Source organism: Arvicanthis niloticus, chromosome 19, assembly GCF_011762505.2.
Source record: "Arvicanthis niloticus isolate mArvNil1 chromosome 19, mArvNil1.pat.X, whole genome shotgun sequence".
NCBI classification, from domain to species: domain Eukaryota; kingdom Metazoa; phylum Chordata; class Mammalia; order Rodentia; family Muridae; genus Arvicanthis; species Arvicanthis niloticus.
This window is the reverse complement of record NC_047676.1, coordinates 29,058,940-29,073,272: the sequence shown is the minus strand read 5'-3', so window position 1 is coordinate 29,073,272 and position 14,333 is coordinate 29,058,940. Positions and strand designations below refer to the sequence as shown.

The window sequence follows — 14,333 nt, the reverse complement described above, 5'->3', positions numbered from 1 at the left end:
ATCAACCCAGAATATTACAAAGTTAAAAATACATGTTTAGATCAGTGAACATGAGATGGTGCCACAAAAAAGCTACAAATAAGTGGACTCCTGGGCCTTGTGTAGTTGCAGATGTGATACATGACAAAGTATACATTATTTATAGAATGTTCTTGCAGAAATACATATAACAAATTCTTTAAAGCATATTTCCAGCTGATAGAAAATATAAGGAATATGAGAACAAATTGAGCAATGTTATGAGAAAACAGTGAAGTCTAGACTATGAGATTTATTTCACAAAATCGGTAGAGATTGCTACATCCCACACATATAAATAAGGAGCTAGCCTAGTTGCAGAGTCTTGTGATCCACCTACTTAGTAGGAAGGCAAGTTCAAGGCTTGCGTGGGAACAGAGCACGTTTACTGCCAGTTTGGGTAGCTTAGATTCTGACTCAAAATAACAACAACAAAAGACTGGAATTATAGCTCAGTGGTAGAGTGTTTGCTTAGCACATATGAGACCATACACTGAACCACCAGTACCACAGGAAACAAAGCAAAATTAGTATACTGAAGCAAAAGGGGCACCGCGCCAGGTTAGAGAGAGCTGAAAGAGCTGGGTGTGTCCCCGCAGACTGTTAATTCCTGCACCAGAGACACTATGGTGGGAAGACCTGGGATTTGAGGCCAGCCCAACTTACACTTTAACAAGTTTTCTCAAAGAGAGAAAATTCAAGAGAGAAAAAAACCAAACAGAACAAAACCCAAAACCACCCCCCACAAAAAAAACCCAAACCAAAAAACTACAACATTCAAGAAACTCGATTATATCTTGAAAAAAAAAAATATATATATATATGTTAGAGACCTATTTATGACAAAGCTGGTGAAGATGAAATATACTGTGTATTAGATGATGTTAGAAATTAATTTCTTGGAAGTAAAATAATCTAGTGAACACTGATTTAAAAGGAAAAAAAAAATGGACGGGCAGTGGTGATGCACACCTTTAACCCCAGCACTTGGGAGGCAGAGGCAGGTGGATATCTGTGAGTTTGAGGCTAGCCTGGTCTACAGAATGAGTTTTAGGACAGCCAAGGCTATGTAGAGAAGTCCCGTCTTGACAAAACAACAATAACAAAACCCCAACCAAACAACAAAAAAACAAAGAAAACTCTTTCTTGGAAAATGCTGAAGGGGCTCATTGGGCACAGTGAACTTTATCTGCATTTTAAAAAATTTTAAAATGAAGTTCAAGACTGTTTTCAATGCTATGTTTCTCATACTCTAAATTTCCCTATCTCCAATCTTTTCTTCTGATTACCATGTACTCTGTATTGAGTAACATCTAAACCCTCAGTGAGGTGTTTTAGTTTCTTTGGTGCCTGAACATTCTCAGGAATAACTTATTACTGAACTGGGTCTTAAACTGTATTTTTCTTTTGATCCATTTTGAAAAATGAGTCTGTTTTGGTCAACATGGAGAAGCCAGCACCATCTGAGTATTTACGAGCATAGAGTGATGTGATTTTCTACATATACTCCTACATACATGGCTGTTTATATGTTAAAAGTTCTCTTTGGGCTTTTTTTTTTTTTTTTTTTTTCCTGACATATTACTTTTTTGGGAAACAAAACCAAAGATGTTTGTTCTTTATCTTTTCTTGAAAATTTATGTTTTTTAAATACTTAAAATGTATGAGAATTTGTATTGCTAATAAATTCTTTAGTAGTCAGGAGACAGTATAATCTTTAAAAGATAAAAGATCACTGAAGCAAGAATAGCCTCCTGGGCTAGAGAGATGGCTCCACGGTTAAGATCACTGGCTGCTCTTGCAGAGGACCTGGGTTCCATTCCTAGTATTTACATGGCAACTCATAACCATCTGTAATTCCAGTTACATGGGAATCTGATGCCCCCTTCTGGCTTCTGTGGTCTCTGAACTCATATGGTGCACAGATATACATATAAGCAAAACTCAGGGCAAAACATATAATAGGACAAATTACTTTAAAAAAAAAAGATATTGAGCACTGGCAATAAACTGAAATTAGTAATCCAATTCAGAAAATTTTGTATCAAAATTTCTAATTTTTTAAAACTATAAAATGAATACCCAACTAAAATGTTTTCATAATATATACTTAATTAAAATGCTACTAAAAAACTCAATTGAAAAAGACTCCTTAATTTCAAAACAAAATATAACTATGTAGTAACTTAATCAAAGTCCCGAAGATAATACCCTACTTACACCAATGATAAATCACCAAAAAATAAATGTAATATATTTAAAATGATTTAAGCCACAGTTACTTTTTTGACAATGTGCACAACATATTATTTTAGTTTATCCTAAAAATATTTTTAAAATAAACATGCTTGGAATTATAGTTATTTAGGAATATTCAATAGTTAATATAATAAATTAGGTAATAAGCAACCTTCTTACCTTGCTGTATCTGTGGATGTGTTGTGTAACTTGACGGATGGGAATATGGCATGTATCCTGCAGGACTCTGTGGGGCATATGGACTAGGCACTGGGCTATTTTGTTGTGGCATAAATCTGTTCCCAGAGCTTGTCTGTGGTGGCACAAACCGGCTAAAACCCAAAACACAAATGAAGTATATCAGGGAAAGAAATCAACAGGCTACTTCTTAAAATTAAATGTAACAAAAAACTTTGAACTCCAATTTATATAGTACAAAATCTATACAACCAGAAAAACAGCAAAATAACATATAAATTATTAACATTCATAACACAAGAGTCATATCAAATTAAAATTCTACTTAACTACATAAAAAACACCATTCTATTTAGGAATACCAATCTGTCTCTTCAAATAAACTGTCTTCCAAACTTTGTCATATACAGCAACCTTACATCAAACATGGTACTTTGTGTGTGTATGGTGGTCATATGGCTGGGATGAACCCATTACACCCAGGGCTTTGTGCATGTGAGGCAAGCCTCTGCCAGGAAGCTCCATTACTATCCCAAACACATCACTGATTTTATCAAACTCATTTTCTATGAAAAATTAAATTAATATATGGTAGCTCCTTTATTTAGTAATAATAGTAATTCCACATGCAACATTTTTAGGTAAATGTTCCTAAGGACTAGTAAGCATAGAACTACTTATTTATATATAATTCATGAACATTTAAATGTATGTGCTTGCTATTCACAAAAGCATATTCATTTACCACAGAATATTTAATAAATAACATATGCATAAGTATCTATTTACCTGGAGGGGCTATGTGAGATAGTGGTTTGTTGGTAATTGGAAGATGCAGGACTACTGTGCATGGAATTCTGAGAAAGTTTATACTGAGACATCATCATTCCTGCTCAAAAGATAAAAAACATTTAATATTATTTTCTTTTTACTATAAAGACTCAACTCGTTCTTTTTAAAATCTTTAAAAGTTCCATTCTTCCAGAATGGTTTTTTGTTTGGTGGCATCGATATATAGCTACTCGGAAAACTAAATTTCAAGCACAATCAATTTTATAAAAACACGATTTTAATACCACTAGTCTAATACTAAAACTAAGAGATGATTGTCTTATAGAAGGAGACATCGACACAGGGCATCACATACACTAGGCAGGTATTCTAACACTGAACTAATAACCCCAACCTCACGTTCATATCCTATTATCATTTAGACTTAGAACAAAAAAGCAGTTTTAAGTCACTTCATCTATTGTCAAAATACTATACACTTTAATATATATGTCTGTTTTATTATTATGCAGAAATATATTTTTAACATAAAATTTTCCTGTGCTTAGGAACTTAATTTCACAGCATTGTTTCACACCTAGGTTTTATAATTAAATTTATCTATGGACCAAAATTTAGAGTTCTTGAAAATTATCCAAAATTCTATTAACAAAGCATGATGTTCCTATTTCTTCTTCTAAAATAACTTTCTTGCTACTTATTGTGGATTATAAAAATATTCCAATAGTAAATGAAAACATGAGGTTAGCTTTTCATTTTTTAAATATTTATTTTTATTTTATTTATGTGTATGAATATTTGCTTGCGTGTTCATATGTGTGCCACGTGTGCCAGGTCGCCTTGTGGGCCAGGACACTGGATTCACTGGAACACGAGTTAAACAGTTGTCAGCAACTGCGTGGGTGCTAGGAACCAACCACACATGGATTATCTAAAAAAGCAGCAAGTGTTGTTAACCACAGTGCCACCTCTCCAGCTTGACTGATTCACAAATGTAATTTTGTAGTAAAGAAGCAGCAGAAAAATTCAGTTAATTAAATCTGAGAGAAAATCGGCAACTAATCCTAAAGTTTCTTATATAACTTTCTGGGAACTGCAATCGATAAACTAGTATTTCCAAATTTAATTTCTTGCTGTTGATATGAAAAGTACCTTTTATCAGAAATATTCAAACAGAAGGCATGTGTTTCTTTGCTAGTAATACTACAGAAGAGACTATAGTTCTACAATCAGTAGCAGAATGAGATTCAGACTTGAGACCACCTCACAGACTACCACTAAAAATGTGAATAAAAAATTCAAAACAAAGTAGTTTTATTCTATAACTTAATAATTTAATAACTATAATTACTGTTCCCGATTGTCTCTTTTTTTGGTTGTTGAATGGGGAAGGCAATACTATAAGATGGGAATTAAAGTTTTCTCCTTTTTAATTAACAAGCATCACTGGGGCAAGGCTGAAATTAATAGTTTGAAAGTAATGGCTATTTAAAATAAAGGGTCAAATGAAATCAGAACAATTACCTCAAAGTCCCAAAGAGCTATGGGTTTAGTGACTTCTATATAGTATGCTTCCTTCATGTGTGAGTCTCCTATACACTGAGCAACACAACGATATCTACTGAAGGAAGGAGATGGCTACGCTGGGGAAGTACTTGTTCTGCTGCACAAACATGAGGGCTTGAGTTTGGAACCCCAGAATCCATAAAACCCATCAGATGCTGGCTGTGGCCACGCACTGGGGTAGGGTTACAGGAAAAGGGAGTGGAGACAGTTCCAGCTGGCATAGGCTGGCTGATGAGCTTCTGTCTCAAAATGTGAATGAACAATGCAGAATGATCATCGTGACAGGCCCACATGCACGGCCACAATACAACACACGGCCACATAAATTAACCTTTAGGAATTTAAGCCTCTTCTTAAATTAATTACAAAAACCTAATATTGGTATCTCTGGATGATTTGATTTATCCAAAATTGTATTTATATTCTCCTAAACTTATTCTTTAAGGCCTTCTTTTAAACTTTTATTTACATTATTTTTAAAAAATAGTTTGTGCATGTGTTTTCATGTGTGGGTTATATACATCTGAATGCAGCTGCCTGTACAGGGTATTAGATCCCTTAGAAATGGAGTCATAAACATCTAAGGTAGGAAATGAAGAATAGTATATGCTTTTAATTAACTACTGGGCCATTTCTCCAGTTCCCTATGTCTGTAACCAGCTAACTTGATATCTCTTTTAACTTTGATGCTTTCAGACCTCACAGTTTCATTTCCTTTCACCACTGCTATTGTTTTCTAACTCTAGTTTATTGGTCCTAGGTTCAATTCTCAGCACTCGCATGGTAGCTGACACTCACAACTGTCCCTCACTCCAGTTCCAGGGGATCTGACACCCTCACATAGGTATACATGGAGGCAAAACACCCATGCACATGAAATAAAAATAAATTAAAAAAAATTTACTGATAGATTCCAAACCTTCGATGATTTTTCTAAATGCAAAATTTCAAAAGTTCACTTAATACATTTCAAGATACCTTTAAAAAACTTTCAAAGTTTTCTTTAATTCTGTATTTATTAAGCCGCAAGGATACTAAGTTTCTTTCTCACTCTTGGCTTGATTTAAATATGAACAGACATTTTAAAGTGAGAAACCAGCTAGTTAATGAAACTGAATTTAGTCACGTATAAAACAAGTTCTGATACAGGGTTCACAAACATGCACTATAAAAAAGAACCTCACCACTCTGTACATATCTGTTCTGCATGCTTTTCTCCCTGAAAACATTAGGACTCCTTGCCAGGACGGCCTGCAACAAGACTGGTATATCGCCTTCAGGATCATCACTGCCAAGGTTATCTTTCAGTTCTCTGGCATTGAAGAAAAAAAATAATTATAAGCATGTTTGATTTCTTAAGGAGACTTATAGAATAAAAACTTGTGACTGCAGTAGGCCCAAGGTACATTTTCAAAGATGCAATCCCCAGAGGAAATGAAATATCAAGGAATTCCTACACAACACCCCACACTTTATTTTTCTAGGAGATTGTCCTGGCCCAAGCTGCCCCACGCTTGGGGGCCAAAATGTCCCGGACTGCTCTGCTGCTCTGGTCCGCAGGTCAGGGTCTAGCAAGAGAGTGAGTGGTGGGGGAAGAAGGGAAAGAGACTCGAAGAATAGAGACAAGCCAGAGGGTCTGTAGTCAAGTCTCGTTTACTGTCTCCCATTGACTCCCTTGCAAGGAAATCCTGGGTATTTATAAGCACAAGCAGGGGAACACAGCTGAAGACACTTTACCACGTGCACCATGCAGCCGGGGTCACTAAACAGCAAAACAAGATATGTGGGATAAACAAGATGTTTGTCAGAGTGTGCTCAGCTGTTGTAGGCTGTTGAAAAACAAGTCTCTACCAGGGTATATGGCTCAAGATGGCTGCAAAGTTGATAGCTGCTTTCTGCTAAGAGTCAGCTCCCAACAGGAGATGGAGAAAGGGATGTTGGAACCATATTTTTATGGAACTATGAGTTTATTTTAAAAATATTTCTGTTAGCTTTAGGAAAGTGAACAAACAGAGTCTATTACATACTACTCACTAATGAAAACCAGAGAAGTGACAGTGATATTGAACTGCTATTGACTTGGAATATGTTGATTTTTTTCTCATGTCTGAACATGAGTGACTGTGACTGTCACAGAATTGTTCTTTCAATGAAATATGCAATGTTGCCATACTAAGAGAAGACATACAGGTTATGTGATTTTTCTATCTTATACAGGTGATTGTCTAAATAATTAGCAAATTAAATTAGACATGCATGTTTGGAAACAAACAGTGTCTTCAATTTTACATTTTCAATCTGAATACTATGCCCAACCCTGCCTAGCTGGGATCAGAAGGTATTGGGAGTATTCATGGTGACATAGTAGTAGACTATTTTTTTTTTTGTTGTTTTTTCGAGACTAGACTCTACTTTCTAAATACCGCTTTTCTCTGTGCTGTTTCAGTTTTCTTCTAATAACCACACTCACTCACCCTGGCATGTACATGGGCAAGCATGCACGTATGCACAGAAACTAACTGGATCTAACAGTAAAGATCGAAAAGATAACATCCAAACAGTAAGGTTCAATAAATTCCAGGGAATAATCTTAAAGGAACTTCGTATAAAATAAATCCTAATTTTTATGTGCCTCTTTCCTACCTCTCTAAATATTCAGAAAAAATTGCAGTGTGTGTAGAGCAAAAGCAACTGTGTAATATCTAGACAGTGACATTTCTAGAGGGATTAAAATATGAAGATTGTGCTTCCTTTGGTTGTAAGCAATTAGTTCTTCAATCAGAAGGGCCACATTCAGTAAGTAGTTCAACTGAGGCAGTCTGAAAGCTGCCCCTAAGTATGTACTATACCTAACATGGCTCATCTTTTCTCCAAGTAATAAATCTTTAAATCTGAAAAATTAATAAAGAATAGAAGGGCATATAAATACTATTTAATAGTAGGTTATAATGGGATAAAAGTGATAAGATCTTACTTGAGAAAAATTTATTATTATCTATGTATGTGATATGCACGTGTGCATGTACGGGTATGCACATGTCATGACACAGATGTGGAGGTCAGAGGACAACTACTTTGTGTTAGTTCTCTACTCTCACCTTATATGTAGTCTGGAAACTGAACCTAGGTTCTCAAGCTTGAGTAGCATGCACTTTATCCACTGAGCCGTCTCCCTGGACCCAGACTTTAAAGGACATTTTTTGTGTTGTTAAGCCTGTGAAGTACGCATTGCTTTTGTAGTGACAAACATATTAAGTACAGTCTTATTGGTCAGCCCAATTTTATTTTTAAAAGTCTACTATATAAAAAAACACACTTATGCTAAAAAAATAAAAAACACAAATTTTACTTTCCATGGGAGTTAAATTTTGAGCTCTTGTTCTACTCAGCATATTCCTATGTCCAGAAATTTTAATTACTGTAACAATATTAGAAAAGGTGAGGTAAGTTTTATGAGCACATTTAAATCTCTGTGCAGATGTGATTAAGATCATTTCCACAAGTTGAAAAAATCAGCAAAGACACACAGGAGTCAATACTTGTGACACAAATGACTATGGCCTACCTAACTCTCTTTAATGTCACATTAAAATTGGGTAGCTATACTCTCACTTGGTTACAGACATTTTTTTGTCTTTCCTTTTTGAGACTGAGTTTCACTAAATAGCCTTGGTTGATCTGTAACTCGTTAGGTAGACCAGGTTGGCCTAGGATTCTGAGAGACCTGCCTGCCTCTGTTTCCTGAGTGCTAGGATTAATGGTATGCTTCACCAACTACTGGATGGATAGCAGGAACTTGAATGATGGCTCCTATGTAATTCTAGTCCTTGGGTGGTTGAGGCAGGAAAAGTGGGTCTTAGGCCAGGCTGGGTTCTAAGGTGAGGCTTAGCTTTATTAGCAGAGTGTACACCTAGCATGCATGAAACTCTGCATCTGACTCCCAGCACCACATAAACTCAGCATGGCGGCACACACACGGAATACCAGCACTCAAGAACTGGTAGCAGAAGAGAAGTTACAGAACCTCATCAGCTGCAGAGCAAGGTCAAAGTCAGTCTGGGATACCAGTCACAAAGAACAATAACACAAGACAAACAGAACCCCCAAAAGTATGAGTCTGAAAATTCTGCAAATAATTTAAAAGGAGACACCAAGTTTTCTTTGTAAGACCAAAACATTTTACTGTTATATGTAAAGTTGATTATACTTACATGTGATCTGTTGATACCTGGTTGAGACTATGGACAAGCTGTGAAACCAAATTGTCATCCCTACAGGCCAAAAGGCAGTTCACCTCTTCTGCTATTCGTGAATTAAAGAGGAGGCTCTTTGTAGTTGTAGCAGGTAAAGGAGATGGAAGAGGCAGCTGGTTCAGGACTATTTAGAATGAAAGCAGAATATTAGAAATTAAATGACTGTGAGAAGCCTTTGTATACACATAATTGTAAGACTAAAAATAAGTTGTAAGTTTCATGACTGATAACTGAAAAAAATTACTGTCACTCTGAAAAAAATCTCAATCAACTCAAGAAACCACTCCTCCCAAAACACCAGAGGCCAGCACAGACTATATTACCAGGAAGTACTTAGTTTCTTTTTATTCATGCTTTAATTTTCATTTAAAAATTGTTTTAATTAACTAAATAAAGCATGACTTTGAGACATAAGATTAGAACATAGCTTATCTACAAGATGGATCAGATCAGTAGCACTAACAGACAAATAAATCAAAACTAATACCTGACTCTACATTATACTGAGAGCTTAAGAATACAGAAAAAAATAACTCACAGTAGAACACTCAGAGTACAACATTCCTGAAGAACAATAAAAAATTCTTGTCATAAATTCCTAAATAGTTCTTTTTTTCACATTCTACTCTAAACAGACAACAAATAAAGAAAATGAGTATTTTGTGGTTTAAATGCCACTATTTATTGGAAGTAGACTTAATGATAATTATTTATTTGCCTAAGGGTTAAGAAACCCAACTAAAATAGGTATCATGTTTTGGAGTTAATTTCTAATTGAATCCACAGTATAATTACCATACTGCTCGTGGCATGGTTTTCATTAATAAAACCACAAAATAATCAATTGTTACTTCACAGAATTTGCCAGGAAGATAAGCATTAAAAATGTGAAGTATACAGAGGTAAAAGGCAGAGAAAAACAAAAGGAATTCTAGCAGCATATATAGTTGTCCATCCATACGTGTTTTTGCCTTACAAGTAACAAAAACTAAATCATGTTCCAAAGTTTCCTGCAGTGTTAAGATAATCCAACTACCTACTTTCTAGTGATATAGGTTTCTTACACTCAAGTGAAAATACACAAAAACAAAACCCAGGGAGGGACTCTGAGCACGGATGACAACAGTTCTGGAAGCTACATAAGTTATTTTTTCATAGATTATTACAAAGTTCCATATCTTACATAATACCATAGAAAATAGTATTTATGTTTTCATTTTGTTTTTTCTTTTTTACCCTTTCCTTTATCTCTATCCGTATACTAAAAGGAGGATGACATAGGGACAAAACACTTGGGCAGATTCTGCATCATTACCCAAGGAAAAGAACAGTTTAAGTGTCTACCAAAATATGAACCCTTAAAAACTATATTACCTAAATTTCTAAGTATTGACAATAATTTTTAATGCCTTAGTGTTCAGAGTAAAGTGGGCTCTCATATATCTGTTATCAAATTCTAACAGACAATTCAACCTGATATTAAAAAATCAGTACCACTAGAATTTAGGTAATGTGGGCTATCAAATTCTTATTCTTGGAGGATAATTTCAGGTGCTGTTTTTGTAAATGCTTTCTAAAAAAAGACCTTATTCTTGTTTTTTGACCCATATTCCTTTATTTAGTTTTAGCATCTCTTAAAGCTTTGTGTCATTATTCTAAAGTCCTTATTTATTTTTAAGGTCTTTAAAAATTATCACACTATCATTTCTTGAGGAGTCCACAGAATGACGAAGAAATTAAATTTATGTATTATGTAGAAACATTAACTTTGTTACACCCACACGCACACCAAACAAATATATGTATGTTTCTGTTATATATGACAGTAAAGGTAATTCTGTGTCTCTAATAATGAATGTTAGCAAAGAACAGAACTTAAATTAGATAAATTATCCAAACTTACGGTCCGTAAGACTAGCAATCCCCGCAAGAGTAGTTATGGGGACATGGGGCATATCCCCATTCATCCTGAAGTTCTGGAATGGTGTTGCCTATGAAAGTATTTAGTTCAGGTGCCAGCTGTCATTACTTTCCATTTCCCAAACTCTGTAACAGACACAAAATGAAAACCATAATTATTTATGAAACTATGTCAAATATATGAGTAGCAGAGAGATGCTTAATCATTTAGAAACAAAAATCTTAGCTTCCATTTGTTCAATGTGTTTAACAAGTCACTTACGAGGAACTTGCCATACACTAAATACTGCAAAGTGCTTTGTAGATATGGAACTTTAGGCCTCATAACAACTCAGGTACTTTTTTCTGCATTTTATTAATGAGAAAATTACAGTGAGTTTAAAGTAACCACCTGAGATGTAATTCAAATGACACAGTCTGGCTCCAGAAACTGTTTCTTAACTTCTGGTATATATACAGCTAGAGCAGGGTACTCTTTCTAAACTCTAAATACATTAAAATTTTTACTTAATAATTTGGCTTCAATTTCCTGTCTAGTTCTCTTTTCTCTCTCTTAAATAGACTTTCCCTTCCTACCAAGACTATTTCATTAGATTCTTTTGGATCCTTGTGATTTGCTATGTATGTGTGACTTTTATTCTCCTTTATTCTAAATCCTACAGTTTAAGAATAAGAACACTTTCACTCCACAGCCATTTACCTTAGGATAACTGAATTCATGACATTTATTGCCCAATATTTTCTTGGTAAACCACTATATATTCCTTTGTGACACACTTGTATTGCCCCCCCCGTTTGTAATTTGTTACTATTTGTTCATTTAGTGCCCACATATATTGTTGTATGTCTGCTATGATTGATATATGTGCAGATCAGAATATAATCTGCAGAAGCAGGTTCTTTCCTTCCACCATCAGAGTCTAGAGGACTGAACTCGGGACCTCAGACTTGGGGTTGGTGCTTTTCCTTGCTGAGCCATCTTACCTGTCCATCTTCCCCAGTTTCTTTTCTTTTTCTTTTTCTTTCTTTTCTTTTTTTTTTTCTTTTTTTTTTTTTTTTTTGGTTTTTGGTTTTTTAAGACAGGGTTTCTCTGTGTAGTCCTGGCTGTCCTGGAACTCACTCTGTAGACCAGGCTGGCCTCAAACTCAGAAATCCTCCTGCCTCTGCCTCCCAAGTGCTGGGATTAGAGGCGTGTGCCACCACCACCCGGCTTCCCCAGTTTCTTAAAGCATGGTCTCACTAGTTAACCAGGATAGCCTCAAACTCATGATTCTTCTGCCCATGCTTTCAAGTTCTTGAATTAAATACAGTCAGGTGCCAAGTAATGTGTAGCTTGTTTCATATCATTCTTACAAGGTCAGAAGAGGGTGTTGGATCAGAACCTGAACTACAAATGGTTGTGAGCCACCATTTTGAGTACTGGGAACTGAATCTGAGTCCTCTGCAAGAACAGCAAGTGCTCTTATCTGCTGAGCTATCATTCCAATTTTTATTGTTTTTCAATTAACTTAATTGATTCAAGTATTTAGTATTTATAATAAAATTCATCCTATTTCTCTAAAAAAAAAGTATGTATACATACACAAAAGATCATTTACAAAACTGAACATTTTCCCCCTTTCAATGTCCCCAGATTTTATCTGTTTCAATTAATGGCTTCAGTAACATTTTTGTATGGAAAATAATTTCAATAATTTGTGTATTAATTAGAACATGCTTTTATTAAATTACTTTGCACATACTGCATCAATGTTAGAATGCTAAACTAGAAAACTAAGTTGTTTCATCTCTAGTACATTTTATTAGTAGTATTGTTTTGAGTTTTTTGTTTGTTTTTTCAGTGCTGGGAACTGAAACCTGGGCCTCAAGCAAGCCTCCATCACTGACCTATACCATGCAGAAACTGTTTCTAGTTCAAATGTTTCCATTTCAACAATGTATTTGTTAGTTACTTTTAAGAGCACTTCTAAAAGTTTTTAAGTTGTAAACTTCCCAACAGTTACTTGATGTAAGTGGCTTCCCTTTAATCATACATCTTAACTTAATTTTGCAATCAAAATGGCTGCCAGGAAGCATGAGGAGAATCTGAGTTCCAATGAGGTCCCTGGAACTCACATAGAGGGAGGAAAGATCTGACTCCATGTTATTCTCTGGCATGCACACACACAGCTGCTCCAAACAAAAATATTAAATAGATTTGTAGTACTAAGAATCTTTCCCCAGGTTTTAAATTATAAATACAGGCAAACAAGTTACATAAAATATAGATGTATAGATGTACAGATGTATGTCTTGGCAGCTCCAGAGTGTTGGGACCACCCAACAGCAGGATATCACCTAATTCTTTCTAAAGGCAATAGCTATCCTGTCTTGTAACCTTTTCCTATCTTCTTCAATAATTTTTATATGTACATAGTTATTAGTGGGCAGCTAAGTAACAACACTCACACGCCTTTCTTTGATGGCCTACTAATAGGCAGAAACCTACTGGAAGAAATAGCCCAAGAAACAATAAAGAAAACACAAAATGACTATTGCCTATACTTTAGCCCTTTTGCTCCAATGTGGACTTCTCTTGTTAATAAATTTGATACTCTAAGAGTCACTAAAGAAATTTAAGCAACACTACACATTTAGCATCAACATCAAACACTTTAAAATACAGACTAGAAATTAAAACCCTGTGCAGGTCACTAAAGAGCAATGTGTTCATTTTAATTTTATGCCAATAGGAAAATTACAATGTATCCTTAGTAATTACTGGAAAGAAGTCATTGAATGCAAATTAATTATAGAACACCACAAAAATTATTCATTTATAGTGCATTGTTGAACATGTAAATTGCCATATTTAAGCAGACTTAAATCAGATAGGAACTTACAAATAAGAAGAAGGTTCTATTGGGAAATTACTTGATTTTATTCTATTTTGCTAAGTAACGTACAACAACTCCAACTTTGAGCTAGAGATTTTAGCCTAAAAATGTCCACATATACATTGGAACAATAATAAAACCAATCATAAGACTGACTTTTTCTTAGGGCATGCATGCATTTCCATACTCTGACATCACTTCAAATGAATACAAAAAAAGAAGGATGGACGTAACAGTATATACATAGGCAGCAAGGCTTTAGTTACAATCAACAAATGACTGCAGACAAAAGTACAATGCATCAACTGTGTTAACTTCACAGGAGTCCAGGAGTATGAAGACAGGAATTTAGTAGAAGTAGATTAAGACCAATGACTGCTCTTCCAGAAGATCCAAGTTTGATTCCAAACACCCACAGGTGGCTCACAACCATCTGTGACTCCAGTTCCCTAAGATACACTGTGATGTTGAT

The 14,333-nt window shown here is 35.0% G+C and overlaps 1 protein-coding gene across 2 annotated transcripts in view; it reads right to left on the bottom strand.

The window, feature by feature from the left end:
- Nucleotides 1-14,333, bottom strand: part of Nipbl (NIPBL cohesin loading factor) — a 165,646-nt gene that overhangs the window by 80,995 nt on the left and 70,318 nt on the right. For both annotated transcript variants that reach the window (XM_034523436.2, XM_034523437.3), the window contains exons 2-6: nt 10,969-11,111; nt 9,024-9,189; nt 5,997-6,124; nt 3,244-3,343; nt 2,437-2,588 (exon numbers count right to left, since the gene is read on the bottom strand). In XM_034523436.2, coding sequence (XP_034379327.1) covers nt 2,437-2,588; nt 3,244-3,343; nt 5,997-6,124; nt 9,024-9,189; nt 10,969-11,032 — 610 coding nt within the window. In that variant the 5' untranslated portion in view covers nt 11,033-11,111. The remainder of the gene's footprint in view (nt 1-2,436; nt 2,589-3,243; nt 3,344-5,996; nt 6,125-9,023; nt 9,190-10,968; nt 11,112-14,333) is intronic.